This window comes from Daucus carota, chromosome 9, assembly GCF_001625215.2.
Source record: "Daucus carota subsp. sativus chromosome 9, DH1 v3.0, whole genome shotgun sequence".
NCBI classification, from domain to species: domain Eukaryota; kingdom Viridiplantae; phylum Streptophyta; class Magnoliopsida; order Apiales; family Apiaceae; genus Daucus; species Daucus carota.
The window spans coordinates 26,595,951-26,620,622 of NC_030389.2; the positions used below are offsets into that span (position 1 = coordinate 26,595,951).

General features: G+C 33.6%; 4 protein-coding genes and 1 long non-coding RNA gene across 12 annotated transcripts; 4 read left to right on the top strand and 1 right to left on the bottom strand.

The window, feature by feature from the left end:
• Positions 1-687: 687 nt before the first annotated feature.
• LOC108202661 (uncharacterized) lies at positions 688-9,721 on the top strand. 8 transcript variants are annotated; one of them, XM_064085079.1, is made up of 7 exons: positions 718-1,033; positions 4,622-4,840; positions 5,801-5,854; positions 5,924-5,996; positions 7,062-7,102; positions 9,302-9,361; positions 9,459-9,721. In XM_064085079.1, the coding sequence occupies exons 2-7, from the start codon at positions 4,775-4,777 to the stop codon at positions 9,525-9,527; spliced, it is 363 nt and encodes a 120-aa protein (XP_063941149.1). In that variant the 5' UTR covers positions 718-1,033; positions 4,622-4,774; the 3' UTR covers positions 9,528-9,721. The 8 variants fall into 8 exon arrangements, with proteins under 8 accessions (XP_063941144.1, XP_063941146.1, XP_063941148.1 ...); XM_064085081.1 differs by having other exon boundaries at positions 4,641-4,840; XM_064085080.1 differs by having other exon boundaries at positions 721-1,033; positions 4,696-4,840.
• Positions 2,404-3,241, bottom strand: LOC135149387 (uncharacterized). Its single transcript, XR_010287857.1, has 2 exons — positions 2,834-3,241; positions 2,404-2,736 (listed from the first exon to the last, which is right to left on the bottom strand). It is a non-coding gene; the product is annotated as an uncharacterized LOC135149387 (long non-coding RNA).
• A 2,466-nt stretch (positions 9,722-12,187) lies between the features above and the next one.
• LOC108202660 (probable UDP-arabinopyranose mutase 5) lies at positions 12,188-13,644 on the top strand. Its single transcript, XM_064085073.1, has 2 exons — positions 12,188-12,262; positions 12,333-13,644. The coding sequence occupies exon 2, from the start codon at positions 12,451-12,453 to the stop codon at positions 13,492-13,494; it is 1,044 nt and encodes a 347-aa protein (XP_063941143.1). The 5' UTR covers positions 12,188-12,262; positions 12,333-12,450; the 3' UTR covers positions 13,495-13,644.
• Positions 13,645-15,064: 1,420 nt separating this feature from the next.
• On the top strand, positions 15,065-18,063 carry LOC108202880 (uncharacterized). The gene is made up of 5 exons (XM_064085279.1): positions 15,065-15,100; positions 15,181-15,271; positions 15,530-15,585; positions 17,721-17,850; positions 17,921-18,063. Exons 1-5 carry the CDS (start codon positions 15,065-15,067, stop codon positions 17,938-17,940), a joined length of 333 nt encoding a protein of 110 aa, XP_063941349.1. The 3' UTR covers positions 17,941-18,063.
• On the top strand, positions 18,039-19,336 carry LOC135146714 (probable UDP-arabinopyranose mutase 5). Its single transcript, XM_064084423.1, has one exon. It carries the CDS (start codon positions 18,039-18,041, stop codon positions 19,080-19,082), a length of 1,044 nt encoding a protein of 347 aa, XP_063940493.1. The 3' UTR covers positions 19,083-19,336.
• Positions 19,337-24,672: the final 5,336 nt, after the last annotated feature.

The following is a 24,672-nucleotide window of genomic DNA, read 5'->3' on the forward strand; positions in this document are numbered from 1 at the left end:
TGGTTTTGTGTACTCCATAGAACTTAACTATATATATATATATATATATATATATATATATATATATATATATATAGAGTTGGGTTCTATGGGGACAATTATATTTAGAGTCATTAGAGACCTATGTCTCTACCGTTGGATAATAGACCAATCTAAAGGCCAAGATTAAAGATTTATATATTAATTAAAATCTTTAAAAACAAAACAATAACTGATGAATAATTATATTATGATCATTACACATTAATTACTGTGATTTAAGTGTGCTATTTTAACATCTTATAAATGAATAATTTTATTTTAAACGTTAATAATTAAAGAATGAGTAACTGATGGACACGAACACTGGCCGATTATCGGTTTTTTATGTTCGCAGGTCAATTGTGATTCTACTATTTTCAGTGATGTTGGTGTCAACTGGATTGCTCGAGAAACTTTTGTAATCATGTTTATGATCAAGAATAATCTGAAAACAAAGCGGCTATTTTCGATTTTTGTTTCACAATCAGGTTGTAATTGTTAGTTTGGGGATTTGTCCCGAATGTGTTCTTATGTTTTATGTTCAATAAAATCCTATTGATTGTCAAAAAAAATTAAAATTTTATTCATTAAACTATGATAATAAACCAGAAAATTCGCTAATCCTTATGTGAGCACCAAAGGGTAAGGCAGCATATTCCTATGGGAAAAAAAAAATAATGATAAAAAAATCCGCTAATCCGGAAACTTAAAACAACCATTTAGGGTCCTGTTTAATTACGAACCCAAATCCGAAATCTAAACCTCGACACGTTAGTTGCGGAATAAGATTAGTAAAGGGTGTGATAGTGACCAATTCAACACAAGGATATATGCTAGTAGTCGAAAGGATATACGAGGAGGAAGATATAAGGATGCACACAAGAATTGCTGTGAATGAATGAGAACTCCGCCATCGCTTCTTTCGCTAGCAGTTGACTCAGCTGTCGTTAATCTCGCCTCTTACTCCGATCTCTCTTTTCTACCTGAACACATTCTCATTGACCTCTTCCTGGTATTCTCTCTCTCTCTCTCTCTCTCTCTCTCTCTCTCCCTCTCTCTCTCCCTCTCTCTCTCTCTCTCTCTCTCTCTCTCTCTCTCGATTCTCATATCAAAATTAATCTCTTTCATCGCTTATTTTGAATCTTTTCCCCCTTTGTGTATATATTTAGGTATGTGTTTGATTCAATTGTATCTCAGATTTCAGTTTTTGCTTTGTTTTGATATAATGTCGTTGTCTCGCTTAGGTCTATGATGATATATGATTTATAAACTGGTTTTTATTTGAATTACTGAGTGCTATAAGTGTTTAGATACTTAGATCTGAGCTTCGCCCGTAATGAAGGTTATATGATTATGTATTGTTAATTGATTTTCACTTTTCGAGGAGGAAAAGTGAGAAAGAAAATAAGGTCAGTGCCGAATTGCACAGTTCTAGGAAACTAAAGGTAAAAAGCTGTATATTTTATTGAAGAATCAGCGGACTGGAGATAACAGATGTAGCAGAGGGATGGACATGGTCTATATATAAGCTGGACATATTAAATTTTAATATGATCCTAATCGCTAGATATGCATCCAACGGCTCAGGATCAGTGTGTCCCGTCCCGAGCATACTGCTGCCAGGGACTGGACCCTTTTATTTCTTCCGCTCCGCCATATTTTATTTTAGATACGCCCAAATACGAATTATGCAGTAATTTTTTGTAACCAAAATTTTAACTTAAACTTTTTCCAGTTCAAATTCAAAACTTTTGGATTTTTAATATAGTAAATTCAATGTACTCATAGGAGTAAATTATTTTTTATGTTAGTCGAGTAAATATATTAACTATATATACTAATTTATAACTTGTGTTTTGTACGGATTTGTTTAAATATATATTAATTTTAACAATTTGTCCTTGTATTTTGTAAAAAATTATCTACTATTTCGTTTTAATTTTAGCTATTCTTCATTTAAATAAAAATAATTCTTAGCTAAAATTTTAAAAATCTCAGTATATTATCTAAAATACTATAATTTATAACTTTTTATTTAGTAGTAGTAGCAGCATTCAAGAAAAAAATGTATAAAACTCCATAAAAATTAGTTTTCGAACACATATTTTGAGGTGTCTATTTGATATTTATTCAAGCAATATCATGTTGAATTTGATGACTAATTTGATATAAACACTTCACTCCAATGAGCACTTTGAGATTTAACCCAACAAATACTCACTTAAAACATTTCGAGTTATACTAATCTCAATAGACCAGCCCCGTAAATCTTTACATGAAGGCAAAGCTTTTGACCAAAAAATTAAATTGCCACACAGAATTATGATTTTGGGGCAGGAAGTCATTTACCCATATGATTCTATAAACAAAATAAACATAGGGTTATCAAACTGTTTTCTGACTCATTTTCCAATTTTGTGATTCTGAATCATTTTTAGAAAAACCAATCGAGTTAAACATCAACATCCTCTTCAAAATCTATTTATGATATCCTGTATTCGAGGGCTACTTCTATTAAGCTCAAGCAACCAGAAGAAACAAGTAAAAAGATGAGTCTCAAAATCACAAATACCCCCACAACATAAGAAAGGTAATTATAAAAGTGTAACTAGTCAATAACCCAAAGATGTAAAGAGGCCAGGAAAACTACTTTCCACATGCTTTAGTTGAATTAAGAAATCGCCTAGCAGCATCCAAACTCAATTCTTCATGAACCTACAAGAAGCAAAGGATATCAGTTACTATCTTTGTAAACTGTCTCACAAATTAAAAGAGTGACTACATAAACAATTAATATAGAATAATATCATACAAGTTTCTTATGAACATGTTGGAATTCCTTGCAAAATCGGTCAGCCTCTGCTGCACCAAGCTGTGAAACAAAAAAATGATAATCATCAATGTCTCCAATGTCTTTAATATATGATGGCACAAAATAAAACTGGGAACTTGGAGAATTCCTTTATTCGAGTGTACAAAGCAGAATTTCGCAACATTTTATGTGGGCAACTAAAGAGAAAAACAATACTAATGTTTCCCGAACTAGAGTTTTCGAGCATGAAAATCCCAAATTGAAGATTAGGGATGCTTAATATGGATTCGGATTGGTCAAAGATATTGTCTACTGCTGATAAATCAAATGCACTTAATTATGACAAATTCATTGAACATAATCAATCAAAAGGATGTCACAGGATGTCAAAAACTTAGTCATCCAGAGACCTTTATCTTGCTCTCTATAAAGAGGCATCTGGTTTAGCTTGAACTAGATTGGTGCAAGCATGAAAGGTGAAGTGCCCAACTTCAAGATACCAAATCCGACTAAAATTTGATACCCATCCCTGTGTCATGTCCTTCGGACACGAGTACCATACTTTTTAAGGTGTAAAGGAAACACAGGGGCTAGGGAAGCATCTGGATGCCTAGGCAGTAAGGCGCTCGCCTAGGCTTCTATTAGGCATTCAACTACATGCAAGCACATAGATTATAAATTAGGTACACATATTTTGTTTATATCTAAGAATAATTATGTTAATATATAACTAGTTTATTTGATTAAACTAAACAAATTTTATCATTTTTTCAATTTAAGACTGTTCTAATTTATATCATAGTTCGATTGTCATGTCACAATTTTACGATGTTACTACTTAAATTCATAAGCAAGTTCAAATTTCTCAAGAATCAAAAGACTATTGTCGACTATGTACTCTCCAGATGGACAATATGGTGTATAAGACTGAAAATGAAAATAACAACAAACTTTATCACAATCTCCTCTGAGCATCTAATAAAAATTGGTGGCAACACATACTATTCCAAATGCTTGGATTAAACAGTTCTGCTTAGATCTTATATAAGAAGACAGGACATGACCAATCATAAAGATAGTGTAGTAATAGGATCTTTGTGTTAGACACCCATTCAGCAAAGCATGTAGCCATCACACAACAATGCATCGACATAATGCTCGACACCTGCATGGTCAAGGCAGATGAAAACAGAGCTGCCAATCTAACATGATGGTATTTGCAACTTAAAGTCACCCCAGATGAAGGATACAAACTCTACCCTGACACTGTTATATATCAATGTAATAGGGTTAATTATCAAATTCATCACTCAAGTCGACAAAAGATATCAACTTCATCACTAATCTCCACGGGTTCTCACTTGACTCACTAAACTGATTTGACGGTATCAAAAACATCACTACCCTTAACTTAGCTAACGGAATCATAGATGAAGTGACAGCTGGACAATATAAATAGCAAAAAATGGTTGACGGAGCGACAACTAGCAGAATAGTCTTGCTTGAAAATCCATGATTATCATAACTTACTTGAAAATCCATGATTATCTTGCTCAAATGATTGAATCAGTAGCTTGATTGCAGTGGCGTTGGTGATTGCAGAGCTAATATATATGTAAACAACCACAGTGATTAGTCGTTGGTGTTTAAAAGGGACTATATATAAACATAAAAGACGCTACTTCGCCTAGCATTTTGATTTGTAATAATATATAAAACGCTACACGAATTAACGTTTTTCCTGAATAGTAAAACGCTAATTACCTTGCGTCTCTATTTGTCATTTAGAGGCATTTTTTCAAAACAGGTTATTTGGGAGATTAAACCCAATAATATTGTTATTTGGGGCTTTTTTCTAAAAGACAGCGAAACCCGTGGCATGACCTGGTGAGCAGTAATAAGCTGCAATCAACAGAGGGGCAGAGGTGAATTGAGTTGAGTATGGAGAAACATGAATTTCGTCAAATACTTGAACTCTTTCCTATCGTGAGATCTCGCAACTATCGGGTAAACTTGCTTCTATCCTACTACGCTTTTGTTTCTCCGATTTTAATTTAATAATTGTTTATTAATTTACACATACATCACCTAATTATTGTTGAGTATTCTGGCGATGTTTTGTAATTTCAGTAAGCAGAGCATATCGTTATACATACACTACTGCAATTGAGAGTTCTCATTCAACTCAATTCAACACTGTTATTATATGTTTCAAGATATTATATGTTATTATACGAATTTCTCTAATTTGTCATTAAAATTTCATTTCCAACTCGTATTTTTTTTTTTAAATGAAAAGAGTAGAAGCTGTTATCCGCGATTAATAGTGATATTGCCAATGGAACAAATTGTGCAGTATTTTGGATGGAGAGAATGCTAAGTTCTTTTTTGGATCCAGATTTGGATTGTAGATTGTAATGTCGGGCCAAGTGCTTGAATTTTGTTATTAGAATGTCTGAAGAGAGACAAGTGTGTAGACTACAAGAATTGGATTTACATGTTTGATAAATTTAACAAAATTTGAAACTTGGAGTACTGGATGTTATGGTCATCACTCAGTTTTGGAATATGAATTATGCACTCATCTACCTAAAAGTTAAAAGCACATAAGGGTGCACCGGGTAGTGATGTTGATTAAGAATGTGTTGTGGCTACACTTGTTTTGTCATATAGAGCCACTAAACACAGTTTATTAAGGTCATTGTAGATGGAACTTACTATGTTGAAAGTAAGATTTAATTATTTATTATCCAAATTGGTGTTTCTGACATGTTTTTTCATTCGGAGATCTTGAACATTTTGGTTTCACAATTTTTCTGTTATCTCTATTCTTAATGGTATTATCATGTCATATCCCAAATGTATAGCACCTTACATTTATATCTGACTGAACCGTCATATACATAGGGCACGAGTTCAATACTATCTTCTGCTGTCCTTGTTTGAACTTGTAATTCATTATTTCAGGCTGACTCGGAATCATCAACACAAGCAACCTCCCGCTCCATCCAGAATGAGCAGGTATCATTTGTATCTTCGTGCTTAGTACTTACCTTCTAGCTTAGCATGCTAATAGTGGAACTTCATCAGGTAGATGACTGGCAGGATGCTTGGGATTCAGAGTCAAACAAGGATATTGATATTAAAGGAATTGAAGAACATGGTATGCATTGATATATGTATATAGGTTTCACTGTTATTGCTTACATGTATATATGAATGATATTTATATGTAACAAATTTAAGTGTGGAAATGGAAGAGTAGTACTACACAACTAGGAGACACATTAGTGTATGCATGTGAACCTAATAAAAATAAATATTACTGTAGAAGGTTTATAGTCAAAGTAATTGTATTTATTTAAGATTTTCTCAACATGTCAAGACTGATCTTAAAAATGTCCCTTTTTTTTTTATCCTTGTGATTATAATACTGAGGATTACACTAGCTTCTCCAGGATCTGTTTTATCAAATTTGGCAAACAGTGATGATTTATTTTGGTTGATATATATTTGTGTCAATATCATCAGACCATCTACATATACGTGGATAGAGTGCAAATGCCATTTTTATACTTATAATTCATGCATTTCTCACTTCCATCAACACTGAAGTCATCTGACATCATAAGATTGTGAAACTTCTCATGCCATAGTGTAGGCAGTTGCTTTAGTCTATACAAGGTCGTATTTAACTTGCCCACATTTTGTTCTTGCCCATGAATCACAAAACCATCAGGTTTTTATTAATTTCTTTATCTAGTTCAACGTTTAAGAAGGCGAACAACCAGATTATGGAGGGCAACTATAAAAATGAAGACTCTTATGGATGTTAGTCTAGTGATCGGTGAAAAGTTTTTAATGAAGCCCACATTTTATTATTGCTTATAAACTTTGGCCACAGTTGTGCCCTTTACCTTTTGACAATGCTATCGAAATCTTAGTTTCTTCTTAAAGATGCATTTACATTTATTTATGAGGTAAATCAACCAAATACCATTTTTTTATTTAATTATAATGAATCCATCTTATCATTGACATCGGTCATTCTACGATATGTAATCTTATTAGAATAACTTTCAGTTTTTCAGTTGAATCTCATTAAGTAGTTGCATTCTTACATTTTTCAGAAAATGTTTTACATGTTCAGAAGATAGCACAAATTGTTATGCAAGATATTAGTTTTTGAATGTAAACACAAAATACTCATTCTGATGTATGGTTTCAGATGGATTTTGGGAGAAGCTAAGGTCGGCTGCTGCAAAAAAGGTATGCTTGATTATTGTTGTCATATTACATTGGGGTTAATTATCAAATTCATCACTCAAGTCGACAAAAGATATCAACTTCATCACTAATCTCCGCGGGATCTCACTTGACTCACTAAACTGATTTTGGGGTATCAAAAACATCACTGCCGTTAAATTAGTTAACGGAATCATAAACCGGAGTGACAGCTGGGCAGTACATATGGCAAAAAATGGTTGACGGACCAACAACTAGCAGAATAGATGGCAAATGGCTAGCTAGTTGTAATTTTTTCTAGGATATTTATACCAAACAAAGACATGGAAAAGTATTTGTATTTTTTCCAAAACTAATGTTTTTTTCTTAACTATGTATTTGGAAATGAATGAGAAGAATGCAACAAAATATTTCAATATTTGAACAAGAGATTAAAATTATTTTGGATAAATTATTTTGTGGATAATTTACTTAGCTTAACTATATAGTTAAACTATTTCTCTTGTTCAATATTTATCCAAAATAAATTCTTGTGGATAATTATCTTAACTGCTTTTGGATAATTTATTTTGTGGATAATTTACTTGGCTTAACTATTAAGATAATTTATTTCTTAGATAAATTATGTCTGGACTTTTTCAGATGTGAAAGTATTCAAATATTTTGTTGCATTCTTCTCATTTATTTCCAAATACATAGTTAAGATAAATATATTAGTTTTGGAAAAAAAAATATAAATATTTGTCCATGTCTTTGTTTGGTACAAACCTCCCGGACAACTTCCATCTATTCTGCTAGTTGTCGCTCCGTCAACCATTTTTTGCTATTTATATTGTCCAGCTGTCACTTCATCTATGATTCCGTTAGCTAAGTTAAGGGTAGTGATGTTTTTGATACCGTCAAATCAGTTTAGTGAGTCAAGTGAGAACCCGTGGAGATTAGTGATGAAGTTGATATCTTTTGTCGACTTGAGTGATGAATTTGATAATTAACCCTATTACATTGATATATAACAGTGTCAGGGTAGAGTTTGTATCCTTCATCTGGGGTGACTTTAAGTTGCAAATACCATCATGTTAGATTGGCAGCTCTGTTTTCATCTGCCTTGACCATGCAGGTGTCGAGCATTATGTCGATGCATTGTTGTGTGATGGCTACATGCTTTGCTGAATGGGTGTCTAACACAAAGATCCTATTACTACACTATCTTTATGATTGGTCATGTCCTGTCTTCTTATATAAGATCTAAGCAGAACTGTTTAATCCAAGCATTTGGAATAGTATGTGTTGCCACCAATTTTTATTAGATGCTCAGAGGAGATTGTGATAAAGTTTGTTGTTATTTTCATTTTCAGTCTTATACACCATATTGTCCATCTGGAGAGTACATAGTCGACAATAGTCTTTTGATTCTTGAGAAATTTGAACTTGCTTATGAATTTAAGTAGTAACATCGTAAAATTGTGACATGACAATCGAACTATGATATAAATTAGAACAGTCTTAAATTGAAAAAATGATAAAATTTGTTTAGTTTAATCAAATAAACTAGTTATATATTAACATAATTATTCTTAGATATAAACAAAATATGTGTACCTAATTTATAATCTATGTGCTTGCATGTAGTTGAATGCCTAATAGAAGCCTAGGCGAGCGCCTTACTGCCTAGGCATCCAGATGCTTCCCTAGCCCCTGTGTTTCCTTTACACCTTAAAAAGTATGGTACTCGTGTCCGAAGGACATGACACAGGGATGGGTATCAAATTTTAGTCGGATTTGGTATCTTGAAGTTGGGCACTTCACCTTTCATGCTTGCACCAATCTAGTTCAAGCTAAACCAGATGCCTCTTTATAGAGAGCAAGAGAAAGGTCTCTGGATGACTAAGTTTTTGACATCCTGTGACATCCTTTTGATTGATTATGTTCAATGAATTTGTCATAATTAAGTGCATTTGATTTATCAGCAGTAGACAATATCTTTGACCAATCCGAATCCATATTAAGCATCCCTAATCTTCAATTTGGGATTTTCATGCTCGAAAACTCTAGTTCGGGAAACATTAGTATTGTTTTTCTCTTTAGTTGCCCACATAAAATGTTGCGAAATTCTGCTTTGTACACTCGAATAAAGGAATTCTCCAAGTTCCCAGTTTTATTTTGTGCCATCATATATTAAAGACATTGGAGACATTGATGATTATCATTTTTTTTGTTTCACAGCTTGGTGCAGCAGAGGCTGACCGATTTTGCAAGGAATTCCAACATGTTCATAAGAAACTTGTATGATATTATTCTATATTAATTGTTTATGTAGTCACTCTTTTAATTTGTGAGACAGTTTACAAAGATAGTAACTGATATCCTTTGCTTCTTGTAGGTTCATGAAGAATTGAGTTTGGATGCTGCTAGGCGATTTCTTAATTCAACTAAAGCATGTGGAAAGTAGTTTTCCTGGCCTCTTTACATCTTTGGGTTATTGACTAGTTACACTTTTATAATTACCTTTCTTATGTTGTGGGGGTATTTGTGATTTTGAGACTCATCTTTTTACTTGTTTCTTCTGGTTGCTTGAGCTTAATAGAAGTAGCCCTCGAATACAGGATATCATAAATAGATTTTGAAGAGGATGTTGATGTTTAACTCGATTGGTTTTTCTAAAAATGATTCAGAATCACAAAATTGGAAAATGAGTCAGAAAACAGTTTGATAACCCTATGTTTATTTTGTTTATAGAATCATATGGGTAAATGACTTCCTGCCCCAAAATCATAATTCTGTGTGGCAATTTAATTTTTTGGTCAAAAGCTTTGCCTTCATGTAAAGATTTACGGGGCTGGTCTATTGAGATTAGTATAACTCGAAATGTTTTAAGTGAGTATTTGTTGGGTTAAATCTCAAAGTGCTCATTGGAGTGAAGTGTTTATATCAAATTAGTCATCAAATTCAACATGATATTGCTTGAATAAATATCAAATAGACACCTCAAAATATGTGTTCGAAAACTAATTTTTATGGAGTTTTATACATTTTTTTCTTGAATGCTGCTACTACTACTAAATAAAAAGTTATAAATTATAGTATTTTAGATAATATACTGAGATTTTTAAAATTTTAGCTAAGAATTATTTTTATTTAAATGAAGAATAGCTAAAATTAAAACGAAATAGTAGATAATTTTTTACAAAATACAAGGACAAATTGTTAAAATTAATATATATTTAAACAAATCCGTACAAAACACAAAAAAAATAAATTAGTATATATAGTTAATATATTTACTCGACTAACATAAAAAATAATTTACTCCTATGAGTACATTGAATTTACTATATTAAAAATCCAAAAGTTTTGAATTTGAACTGGAAAAAGTTTAAGTTAAAATTTTGGTTACAAAAAATTACTGCATAATTCGTATTTGGGCGTATCTAAAATAAAATATGGCGGAGCGGAAGAAATAAAAGGGTCCAGTCCCTGGCAGCAGTATGCTCGGGACGGGACACACTGATCCTGAGCCGTTGGATGCATATCTAGCGATTAGGATCATATTAAAATTTAATATGGGACACAACGCAAAAATACATACCAGATCTGTCATATCTTTTCATCTGGTTGTGAGGATTCGGTTGTTCATCCCTGGTGTCATTACCTTCATACCCAATGATATATGTTGCGTAGGAGTTTATTGTTCGCAGAAGTGTATGTTTGTATATCAGTGTATCATGTATGTAATAAGTTGGGGGAGAGAGTGAATATATTATGTGTGTGTGTGTGTGTGTGTGTGTGTGTGTGTGTGTGTGTGTGTGTGTGTTGTATACTTGTATGTGTACGATGTTGTATTGTTCACATGGCTTTATTTCCAGTTTAAACTCTGAGTAATATACTATTAAAGCTAAAATATTTAAGGTTTTATCGGTCGGTATTTGGGTCTACGGGCTTTTTTAATTTATAACATACTTTAATGGGTCTTTTTATTATGATTAAAACATGTTTAAACTTTTTCATTAAAACATATCTCTTTAGGCCAATTTTTAATTAGCTTTTTGACGGGCTTGGCTGTCAAGAACTTATTCAACATATTAAATGAAAAACTTATTTAACACAATAAAAATATTAACACAGAGCACAGAGTACGACACTCGGGTATGTGTCATGTCCACTCCTCACCGGAGTTTGAGCAACTTAGAAAAGGACAACGAAATAGACAGGAGGGAAGAACAGATATAACACCCCAACAGTTACAACAATTTCCTATAGGTTACTGGTGGGTTGGGGAGAGCCCTCTCACATGGTCAGGGTGGTTCTTGGCAGCTGCTGACCACGATGTGTAAAGGGAGGTGGTTGGATCATCTCATATCACTGGTGGAAGGGGAAGTGCTGATTAAAAAGTGTGTGAAAGGGGCAGTTCTGTTATTAACTATGGGGTTGAAACTTGCCGAATAGCTCCCAACACTGTATAAAGTCTTTTGTAGAAGATGAAATTGATGATGAGAGAGAATAGTTGTGAAGCTTCTTGTTCAGACTATACAGTTGACTTCTGCGGTTGCAAAGTTACACACATGTATTTTGGAAACTCATTTTTGTTGGCCTGGTCAAACCAATAAAGTTCATTTAAATGTTTACTATATAGACGTTGTGTCATGTGTGCCACCTTGGCAGAGTGATACAATCTGGCAGGAAATTATGCCTTTACTAAAATTTCACCACAATATCAGGTGACACCACACAGCATGGGCATGGATTTTCTAGTTCTCGTATTAGTTATCTGGAAGGAGACAGAATTGGTTATGAGCTCCTGCTTTAAGTTGTGACTTCATCTTTTTTTAACACCATGGCATTATTTCTTTTTAGTTGTAGTGCATATATATTAATCCTCAACACAAATAAAAAAAATATGTCAGTGTATATATGTTATGTACCGGGTTTAAGCCTATATGAGAAACTAGATGTTTGCTGAGTTAATTGCATCAATATTGAGTTTAGCTGAATAATGCTTTGTAACATTAGCATCCTTTTCTTTTGCTGGCTTCATTGATTATGTATCTGTTTGACAGAGGACTTTAAGAGCTGGAAAACTGACTGAGAAGATTCTCAAGCTTTTTATTTCAACTGGTAAAGAAGAAGTACATTCACTCATCCAAGCGCTAAATATTAAGCATGTTCTGAATCCTGTTCTTCCCACTAGTAAGTAAATTTGAATACCAAATTATATCCCAATTCAGTTGAAAGAGCTAATTTATAATTCTTTCCACAGGATGCTCTGAAAGATTCTGATTGTCAATTTCATTCTAGTATTGCAAGAGTGCAGATTCCAGATTGTTGCTGTATTTAGGACTACCTAGGTTTCTTACATTAATTGAAATATCTCGCAAATGTCTAAAGTAATGATCAACGAGAATGAGGTTGATATTGTGATTGGTGCACTAAACCCAGACCTAACATATTTTATGGAGGAATGGAGACCTGTCTTCTCCCGCTTCCACCTGATTATTGTCAAAGATCCTGATCTCAAGGAGGAACTGAAGATACCGGAAGGCTTTAATGTCCATGTCTATACAAAAGCAGATATAGACAAAATTGCCGGTTCTACTTCCACATCCCTTCTCTTTAGTGGTTACTCTTGTCGTTATTTTGGCTATCTGGTCTCTAAAAGAAAATTTATAGTTTCAATTGATGATGATTGTGTTCCTGCAAAAGATGACATGGGCAACTTAATAGATGCTGTTTCTCAGCATGTCCAGAACCTGGAAACTCCAGCCACTCCTTTCTTTTTCAATACACTTTATGACCCTTACCGTAAAGGAGCAGACTTTGTTCGTGGTTACCCGTTTAGCTTGCGTTCTGGGGTGACGTGTGCTCTGTCATGTGGTCTGTGGCTGAACTTAGCGGACTATGATGCACCTACTCAAGCCCTCAAGCCAACTGAAAGAAATTCACGATATGTTGATGCTGTTCTTACTGTACCTGTGAAGGCTATGATGCCTGTAAGTGGAATTAATATAGGATTCAATCGTGAGTTGGTGGGACCTGCTCTGTTGCCGGCATTAAAGTTGGAACAGGAAGGAAAAGTGAGGTGGGAAACAGTAGAAGATTTATGGTGTGGAATGTGTGTAAAAGTAGTAAGTGACCACATGGGGATAGGAGTGAAAACTGGTCTTCCTTACGTGTGGAGAAACGAAAGAGGCGATGCTGTTGCAAGTCTGAAAAAAGAGTGGGAAGGGGTAAAGCTCATGGAGGATATTGTCCCTTTCTTTCAGTCACTGAGGTTTTCAGAAGCAGCGGTTACAGCTGAAGAGTGCGTGATTGAGTTGGCCGCAGCTGTAAAAGAATCCCTTGGGCCATCGAATCCTGTCTTTGAGCGGGCTGCAGAAGCTATGGTGCAGTGGGTTAAACTCTGGAAGGTAGTCAAAACATAAGTGTCATATTAGTAAGCCAGCGTAAGAGCTTGTTTCTCCCAGCAATGCCCTGTTTCTCTTGTGTTTTTTATTTTGAGTTCCCTTTTAACTATAAAGACAATGACGAGTGAAAATAAAATCTAATAAATATTGGTAAATTGTTACTGCGGAGGGACCTCTGTTGATGACGAGACACTAGATCTCGTTGATATCAACTTGCGTTGTATTTTCATTGTGTTGCTGTTATAATTATATATTTGGGCCTTGTTACTGAAGAGTGAAGGATAGTCTGTACAGTGAACAGTAATATGGATGGAATATAAACTAAGGTGGAGTTTGGTTGAAGTTTTTAAGCCCACTTCTGAATTTATAAATTAGAATCACTTATTTGTACCGTTTGTGTAAAAAGTCAAGAAGTAATATAAAAAGCTGAGAATTCTAGTTTTTGTTTCATGATTTTTACTTCTTTCACAAACACTTTAATCACTTGACTTGTTTGTAACTTAAATTTCACTTTTTTACTTTAAGCAAAAAATACTTATTTTAAACTTGAGCCAAACAACCTCTAGATATCTTTGACAACTGAGCTATACTGATTACAACAAAAATTTGTTGAGATTGACAAATTATATAAAAGCTCTGTGAACTATTCAAAAAAAAAATGAACACAATTTAATGTTCCCGTTAAATATACTTCTATACTTATTTTTAAGATTGTTTTTTCTGAATAAAAATTTAAATGTCAAATTTATTATTTAGAAAAAAAACTATTTTGAAAATAATTTATAAAACTAAACATTATAGAAGTATTAAAGTTCATGTTGTAAAAACGTGCAGTAGTTAATAAGCCCACTAGAAAATATACACACACAAATCAATATTGTTTGTATTTAATATAGCAATAAATTGTAGTTTAATTAGATATTTTTTACCATTTCTAAATTATTGTTATTTCTATATTTTTGAATAAAAATAGAATTGTATAAATAATGAGTGACAGATCAACATATCTCTTTTTAATAGTAATGTATTGTGCTCGAATACAAACACTGCAACTCTTTTTAATTCGAACATTATTTATTCCGAAACACACAGGAAGCAGATATAATATAAATATTATCTTTTTTCATCCAAAAACACACTAATATTAGGAAAACATATACATATAGATGATAAATGTATTTATTATTTATACTAGCAATTTGCGATATACAAAAAATATTATAAACGCTAAAATATTAAAAAGAGGATATAGTCATTCGGTCAATATTGTTTACTCAAATTTTAATTCATAATCAAAGAATTCATCATGCAAAAATAATTATGGCTGTCCAACGATACTAAGTCATTTAAAAAAATGATATGCTTTAACTACCCTTAATTTACATGTAATGCAGTGCAAAAAACTCTAATGAGAGTTCTCCCATTTTTTTTTCACCCGCCGCCTCTTCTCCCCACTCTAGTCCTTAACCTTATCTCAGAGACCTTATTTTTCTCTCTCTTGTTTTTTTTTTCTCTTCAATAATTTCGTATTAATCTTCATCTTTTGGGTGAGATTTTTGATACTTGCATCCATTCTTTTGGGTGTTTTATGTCTTTTCTTTTGGAGTGGTTTGTGTCTCTTCTGGTTGGTGTGGTTTAATATGTTTTGATGTGCTCTATTTGTTTATTTTTGGTCAATTGATAATGATTTTATTGGTGTATCAGGTAATCTGGGAAGCCAATTTTGAATCTGAAACGGTGGTGATTATTGCAAAAACTACCTTGCATAACGAAAGATTGTTCAATGTTCTTACTCGTTCTGATGTAATACACAATAAAAGTTGAAAGTGAAGCCCAACCACGTTAAATCAAACTCGTCTAAAATATTCAATAATTAAAATAAGATATTAAATATTAATTAAAAGTCAACTTAATTTTTTATTTCCACCATCAATTTGTTGTCTGTCTTGATATATATATATATATATATATATATATATATATATATATATATATATATGCAAGTGCTCAAATGAGAACCCCAACTAATGTGAGATATGAGATCTAATCTCAGCCTCTTACTCCGATCTCTCTTTTCTACCTGACCACATTCTCATTGACCTCTTCCTGGTAATCTCTCTCTCTCTCTCTCTCTCTCTCTCCCCCTCTCTCTCCCTCCCTCCCTCCCTCCCTCCCTCCCTCTCTCTCCCCCTCTCTCCATCTTCATATCAAAACTAGTCTCTTTCATCGCTTTTTTGAATCTTTTCCCCCTTTGTCTATATATTTAGGTATGTGTTTGATTCAATTGTATCTTGAATTTCGTTTTCGGTTTGTTTTGATATAATGTCATTATCTCTTTTAGGTTATATGATAATATATGATTTATAAACTAGTTTTTATTTGAATTACCGAGTGCTATAAGTGTTTAGATACTTAGATCTGAGCTTCGCCCGTAATGAAGGTTATATGATTATGTATTGTTAATTGATTATCACTTTTCGAGGAGGAAAAGTGAGAATGAAAATAAGGTAGTGCCAAAATTGCACGGTTCTAGGAAACTAAAGGTAAAAGCTGTATATTATATTGAAGAATCAGCGCACTGGAGATAACAGATGTAGCAGAGGGATGGACATGGTCTATATATAAGATACTGGATGGGATAAAATTTAACAGATAAACCCCGTTTTCGTCAACGTACAACTTCTTAGTTTAATAAAATGAAACTGGATAATAAACTGCATTTGCTTAGCTGCCCCAACTACCGTTTAGGGCATACCAGTGTATAAAATTCTACCAACTGTTGTTATGACACTAAAGGTAGCTGTGACTTATACTTTTTAATCTTACTACGCTAGACGCCCATTTAGGAGTATTATATATTTACACCTATTTTTTTATTTAGGTTGCAGAACTCTGGTTGCTGCATTAGGTAGATCATTCATTTGTTTTTAAGATAGCAATGAACTGTTGTTCTCCTCAAAGTAGATCCTTGAAAAAATATATCTTTTTTTTTTTTTTTTACTTTGTACTAGTTTACTGTATGTTAGAGTTATTTTGACACATTTACTTGGTCCTTGTTGATGCTGGTGTATATTTTGTCCTCTTTTCTACTAGCAAACTTTCTTAGGCAATTTTGAGATAGATACCAATGTAAAGTTTGTGTCTTCTTACTCTTTGTTTTAAATCTGGTTTAACTAATACTCTCATGGACTACAATTAGAATCATACAAGAGGCCGTTTGGAAACATGGATTTCATTTCAAATGATGGATTTCAAATGACAAGATTTGATTTGTCATTTTAAATTTTCATATTTATACTAATATTTGAATGTTTGGATTTCAAATGAAATCCAAATCCAAAGTCAAATTCCCAAACAAGTTATTTGATCAAATCTAGAATTTCAAATGAAATCCAGTTTCCCAAACAGACCATAATATCATTTATTGTTCAGGCATATCTATGATCTGTAGAACTTTTATGGAAAATTTTGAACTTTAAAGAAAATTCCAGTTAAGTCCTGGTACTTAGTTCGGAAGTGCAATACATGTTTTTTGTCCCGGTCCTTAGTTGGGATGTGTAACAAATATTTATGCACACAAGAATGAAATCGAAAACATGAACATGGTAATCATAAAAATGACTAATCGCCTTCTAGTTGACTAATCGTTATTCAGAATAAAAGTCGGTCTACGATTTGTTGATCAAACGTGTTTTATCCAGATCTGGCCCAGGCTAGAACCCGACCCTAATTTTGGCCCTAGATCCGATCTAAAACTACGAACAATAGCGTTATAAAGAAAAGAATTTTGCGTCCACAATCCACATCATATATATCAGAATACTTTAGGGCCTTAGGTGGCGATGGATAGGGCTTTGGGTGCTTGATTTGACTCATTATATTTGCTCAGACTTGTTGACTTCTGATATTTGGATGTTGTTATGCAGTACTATGCTTAGTCCGAACTATTATTTTGTTACTTTTGATTTAAACTGTAAAATTGATATGTGCTTTACTGTATAAATTATGAATATATGTATATGAACGAATTTCTGTGATAACTAACCATAAGACAAAGTAGACCCCCCCCCCTCTCCTAGCAAGTTTTGAATGGGCAAAACCAAATAATTTATTCGCATAAAAAAGCATATTACCCAATGGAGCATATCACCCAATGACCACATGCATCATTATATAATTTTAATAATGGACCACATGCATCCTTTTCTTTTGCTGGCTTCATTGATTATGTATCTGCTTGACAGAGGACTTTAAGAGCTGGAAAACTGACTGAGAAGATTCTTAAGCTTTTTATCTCAACTGGTAAAGAAGAAGTACATTCACTCATCCAAGCGCTAAATATTAAGCATGTTCTGAATCCTGTTCTTCCCACTAGTAAGTAAATTTGAATACCAAATTATTTCCCAATTCAGTTGATAGAGCTAATTTATTATTCTTTCCACAGGATGCTCTGAAAGATTCTGATTGTCAATTTCATTCTAGTATTGCAAGAGTGCAAATTCCAGATTGTTGCTGTATTTAGGACTACCTAGGTTTCTTACATTAATTGAAATATCTCGCAAATGTCTAAAGTAATGATCAACGAGAATGAGGTTGATATTGTGATTGGTGCACTAAACCCAGACCTAACATCTTTTATGGAGGAATGGAGACCTGTCTTCTCCCGCTTCCACCTGATTATTGTCAAAGATCCTGATCTCAAGGAGGAACTGAAGATACCGGAAGGCTTTAATGTTCATGTCTATACAAAAGCAGATATAGACAAAATTGCTGGTTCTACTTCCACATCCCTTCTCTTTAGTGGTTACTCTTGTCGTTATTTTGGCTATCTGGTCTCTAAAAGAAAATTTATAGTTTCAATTGATGATGATTGTGTTCCTGCAAAAGATGACATGGGCAACTTAATAGATGCTGTTTCTCAGCATGTCCAGAACCTGGAAACTCCAGCCACTCCTTTCTTTTTCAATACACTTTATGACCCTTACCGTAAAGGAGCAGACTTTGTTCGTGGTTACCCGTTTAGCTTGCGTTCTGGGGTGACGTGTGCTCTGTCATGTGGTCTGTGGCTGAACTTAGCGGACTATGATGCACCTACTCAAGCCCTCAAGCCAACTGAAAGAAATTCACGATATGTTGATGCTGTTCTTACTGTACCTGTGAAGGCTATGATGCCTGTAAGTGGAATTAATATAGGATTCAATCGTGAGTTGGTGGGACCTGCTCTGTTGCCGGCATTAAAGTTGGAACAGGAAGGAAAAGTGAGGTGGGAAACAGTAGAAGATTTATGGTGTGGAATGTGTGTAAAAGTAGTAAGTGACCACATGGGGATAGGAGTGAAAACTGGTCTTCCTTACGTGTGGAGAAACGAAAGAGGCGATGCTGTTGCAAGTCTGAAAAAAGAGTGGGAAGGGGTAAAGCTCATGGAGGATATTGTCCCTTTCTTTCAGTCACTGAGGTTTTCAGAAGCAGCGGTTACAGCTGAAGAGTGCGTGATTGAGTTGGCCGCAGCTGTAAAAGAATCCCTTGGGCCATCGAATCCTGTCTTTGAGCGGGCTGCAGAAGCTATGGTGCAGTGGGTTAAACTCTGGAAGGTAGTCAAAACATAAGTGTCATATTAGTAAGCCAGCGTAAGAGCTTGTTTCTCCCAGCAATGCCCTGTTTCTCTTGTGTTTTTTATTTTGAGTTCCCTTTTAACTATAAAGACAATGACGAGTGAAAATAAAATCTAATAAATATTGGTAAATTGTTACTGCGGAGGGACCTCTGTTGATGACGAGACACTAGATCTCGTTGATATCAACTTGCGTTGTATTTTCATTGTGTTGCTGTTATAATTATATATTTGTGCCTTGTTACTGAAGGATAGTCTGTACAGTGAACAGTAATATGGATGGAATATAAACTAAGGTGGAGTTTGGTTAAAGTTTTTAAGCTCACTTCTGGATTTATAAATAGGAAACACTTATTTGTACCGTTTGTGTAAAAAGTTAAGAAGTAATATAAAAAGCTGAGAATTCTAATTTTTGTTTCATGATTTTTACTTCTTTCACAAACACTTTAATCACTTGACTTGCTTGTAACTTAAATTTCATTTTTTTACTTTAAGCAAAAAATACTTATTTTAAGCTCGAGCTAAACAATCCCTAGATATCTTTGACAACTGAGCATTCGTAGAATTGGTATACACCCAAGTTATATCTTTGACAACTGAATATTCGTAGAATTGGTATACACCGAAGTTATACTGATTACAACAAAAATTTGTTGAGATTGACAAATTATATAAAAGCTCTGTGAACTATTCAAAAAAAAAAATGAACACAATTTAATGTTCCCATTAAATATACCTCTATATTTATTTTTAAGATTGTTTTTTCTGAATGAAAATTTAAATGTCAAATTTATTATTTAAAAAAAAAAAATTTGAAAATAATTTATAAAACTAAACATTATAGAAGTATTAAGGTGCATGTTGTAAAAACGTGCCAAATTGAATGAGATATAGGGAGTAGTTAATAAGCCCACTTGAAAATATACACACACAAATCAATATTGTTTGTATTTAATATAACGATAATTTGTAGTTTAGTTAGATATTTTTTTACCATTTTAAAATTATTGTTATTTCTATATTTTTGAAAAAAAAATAGAATTGTATAAATAATGAGTGATAGATCAACATATCTCTTTTTAATAGTAATGTATTGTGCTCGAATACTGTTAGGAATCAATAATTTTTGATGATAACATAATAATTTTTGATGATAACATAAACATTCTGTAACATGTCTTACTTAGAATCTTTATCAAATTTCAGTTGTAATTGTTATATTTTTTTATCATTGGGAATTATCAACGGATGGGTAGAATATGATGGCTAATTGTAAATATCCAATGCCATGTAATTTTATCTAAGTGAAGGATATTCAACTGATGAGCTGTAATTATTCAACTGATGAAGACTGAACCATGTTTCAACTGATGAAAACCAAGCATTCAACTGAAGACAAAGTATTCAACTGATGATACTAAGGAATTCAACTAATGAGACTGGAACAACATTCAACTGATGAAGTTTGTAATTCATTCAACTGATGAGCCTAGCACAACATTCAACTGATGAAGTCAAGAGCAGTTGAAAGTAACCAGAACTTTCAACTGATGAATCAAAGAGCAGTTGAAAGTGACTAGAGCTTAAGTCTGACAAATCACATGGATCGAATTACACTAAAATAGACATGGAAGCCTAATTAGGAAAATAAAGAAGAAGCAGAAACATACTTATCTCATGCAGTGCAATCTGGATCAAATCAAGATGATGGTCAAAGATGAAGACATCTCAGAAAGCATGCATAAGACAAAGTTGTGCAGCATTGTTTTTAGATTAGAGTGCATTTTGTAATCTAGCTAAAAGCTTTGTAAAACTTGGAGTATATAACCAAGTTAGAAGCATCAGTTGAACTTGTTCAAATTACAAAAAGAGAAAATCTGAGAGTTAGAACTTGTTCTTGAGTGATGAACCAGCAGCTGTGCGAATTGTAAACAATCCACGGATTCTTCTATATAAAATCTCACGGGTGGATCATTCAATCCACCCGTATTTTTAATACTTGGTGTTTTTCTGTTTACTGTGTTCTTAGTGTATTGTTCTTGAATCTTTTAAATTTGTAAAAGATTGTATTCAACCCCCCCTTCTACAATCTTTCTTATAGTCAGTGTAAAATAACAATTGGTATCAGAGCCAGGTTCCCAACAAACAGGGAAAAAGATCAACACTGCTAAAGAAAGATGGGAAAGAAGGATGCTGGAGTGAAGATTCCTAATCTTGACAAAGACAACTACTTTCACTGGAAAGTGAGAATGCATTTGCATTTGTTGTCCATTGATGAAAGCTATGTGAACTGCATTGAAAAAGGACCTCATGTCCCAAGGTCTGCACCAGTATGGGAGCTGATGGTGAAGACATGGTAGGTAAAATGATTCCAAAACCTATCCATGAGTATTCTCAAGAAGATACTGAAGAAGTGCACAAGGACAAGAAAACCATGAACCTTCTGTTCAATGGTTTGGATCAAGAAATGATTGATAGTGTTATCAGCTGCACAAGTGCCAAAGAAGTTTGGGACACCATCAGGACCATCTGTGAAGGGAATGAGCAGGTAAGAGAAAACAAAATGCAGCTTCTGATTCAACAATATGAGTCATTCCATTTCAAGTCTGGTGAAGGTTTGAGTGACACTTTTAACAGATTTCAAAAACTGTTAAATGGTCTAAAGCTTTTTGGAAGAGTATATCAAATTAAGGATTCAAATTTGAAATTCTTAAGAGCTCTTCCCAAAGAATGGAAACCTATGACAGTCTCTCTCAGAAATACACAAGAATTCAAAGACTATACTCTAGAGAGACTGTATGGAACCTTAAAGACTTATGAGCTTGAAATGGAGCAAGATGAAGAGATTGAGAAAAGCCAAAAGAAAGGGCATTCATCTGTGGCTCTAGTTGCATCTCTTGATGATGCTGTCAAGGACAAGGGAAAGTCTCAAGTTGAAGAAACTGAGAAGTTGGTCAAAGAAGAAAGCTCAGAGTCAAGCAAAGGAAAAGGAAAAGAGAAAGATGTAGCTGATTCTGGTGAAGAAAGTGATGGAATTGATGAACATCTAGCCTTCCTGTTAAGAAGATTCTCCAAACTAAAATTCAAAAAGAATTTCAATTCTGCAAAATCATTCAAAGGCAATCCCAAGTCTGATAGAAGCATGGTTGACAGATCAAAATTCAAGTGCTTCAATTGTGGGAATGCAGGTCACTTTGCAAATGAGTGCAGAAAGCCTAAAGTTGAGAAGAGGTCAAGTGAAAACATTGACTATAAAAAGAAATATTATGAACTTCTCAAACAAAAGGAAATTGAAAGGCATATGTTTAGCCTATTTGTAATTAAAGAGGTACCAACTCAACTCTGATAAGAAAGCAAGGTAAATAGCAAGTACTGTTGAAGGAATCCGTACGAAGAACGTCAAGTGATTTATTGAAATTATATGTCTGAAGAATTTCAGGATGCTGCTGCACACCACTGGAAGAAGTTCATTAATATGTTCAAGCCTCAGTGTACAAATAATCTTTTGTAGCACGTCCAGAAGTCCAGAAGGTATAAAGTTTTAATACTTTATTTATTCAGAAGATTCCATACTATTGTTACTAATGAAGAAGAACTACGAAGACAAAAAAATCGACGAACAAGCCACGTCTCAAATGTTTATTTGATAAAGAATATTTAATTCAGCTAGATACAGATGAACCAGACAGTACATTTGTGTGTCAGCTACTCAGATTAAGTGTTCTGCATCAACTTCAAGTGGCCGTTCAATCAAGACAAAGATCTACAGCGTTTAAACATGTCTGGAGTCCCTGCTGCTTAAAGAAAAGAATTATTTAAATATTTCTTTAATCACTTCACTCTTCAAAATAATTAAATTGGTTGTATAATTTATTTATTAAATTGATTCACCTTCGAATTAATTTAATTTATGAATTTATATGATTAATATAATTAATTAAGTGATTATTGAATATTTATTTAATTAAAATCAAGTGTTTACATACATATAGCAGTCGGTATGACATTATTCAATAATGTCATACCGTGTCACTCATCATGGCATTGTCAACATGACTTAGAAATGTCATTCTGGTGTGTTTTGTATGAGTTTGTCATTCGGTATGAGTTTCCTTAGGAAAGTCATACCGTGTGCACTCACATGTCTTCCTCCTGTATGACTTAAGAAAGTCATACCGTGTCAATCAGTATGACTTTCTTGGTTAATGTATGTCTTGTGCTTGTATGACTTTAATAAGTCATACCGTTTGAGCCCTTATGACTTAATATGTCATACCGAATGGTTGTGTATGACTATGGCTAGTTAAGTCATGCCAAAGGACCCTTGAAGGCCAAGGAAATAATGTCATACCGTGTGTGGCAGTATGACATTCCTTTTAAATGTCATTCCTTCCTTCCTTTTGGCATGGCTTTGCTTTGTAATGTCATTCCTAAGCTACTAAGTCATTCCTTTCAATGTCATACCTAGTTCCAAGTGCTTTGCCTATATATATGGCTTCACTTTCTTCATTTCAAGTTGTTCATTGCATTGTAAACTTTCAAGTTGTTTGTAACTTGCTATTCGTTATATCCACAGTTTTCTGTGCTTTGATCACTCGGTTGTTTTAATCACTAAACTAGAATACATCCTGTCGAATTTATTCTACGAACTTTAGTGGACATTAAAACGAACCTTATTAATTATATAAAGACTTAAAACATTGTTATATTAATTAATTAAAATCTGATTAACAAGTTTAACTCCAATCAGATTATTCCGCCGCGATTATTTTGTGACGATTGTATTCAACCCCCCCTTCTACAATCGTATCTGGACCTAACAATTGGCATCAGAGCGGTTGATACCATTTTTCCGTATCAGATCCTATACACACTCTGTAACGTCCAAATATTTTTTTATTCGAATTAATTTTATTCCAAAAATTAATTTTGATTTAAAATATTTTTCTTTCAAAAATCCAAATCTCATCCAAACACTATTCACTTCAAATCCTTAAACATGAGTACACAAAAGATCAGTAGCATTAAAATCCCACCGTTCAGCAAGGAACACTTTGGCCTATGGAAGAGGCACATGTTCCTATTCCTCCGCACCGCGAACAGAAAATACATCGGGATTTTGGACAAAGGTGTTACTACTCCGATGAATGTCATATTAGCACACGAAGAGGATGGTGTGTTAATACCTCATCAGGTCATTCCGAAAGAACTTTCTGAGTACACAGATGAAGAGAGTGAACAGATGAACTTAGATGACGCTCTTCAACTAATATTGGTGGAATCTCTAGATCCAGTAATGTACAATGCTGTTGTTAATTGTACGAACGCCAAGCAAATCTGGGATACGTTAGAGATTATCAATGAAGGCTCAGAGGAAGTTAGGGAAAACAAGAAAGAGATACTGATGGCTCAGTATGAACAGTTTGGTTCCCATCCCGGTGAAGGGATTTCAGAAGTATTTATCAGACTTAATAATTTGATAAATAATTTAAATCTGAATGGGAAATTCTACGACAAGAAAGAGGTCAACATGAAGTTTCTCTTAACCCTTCCCGAACATCTGGAACACAGAATCACTGCCATCA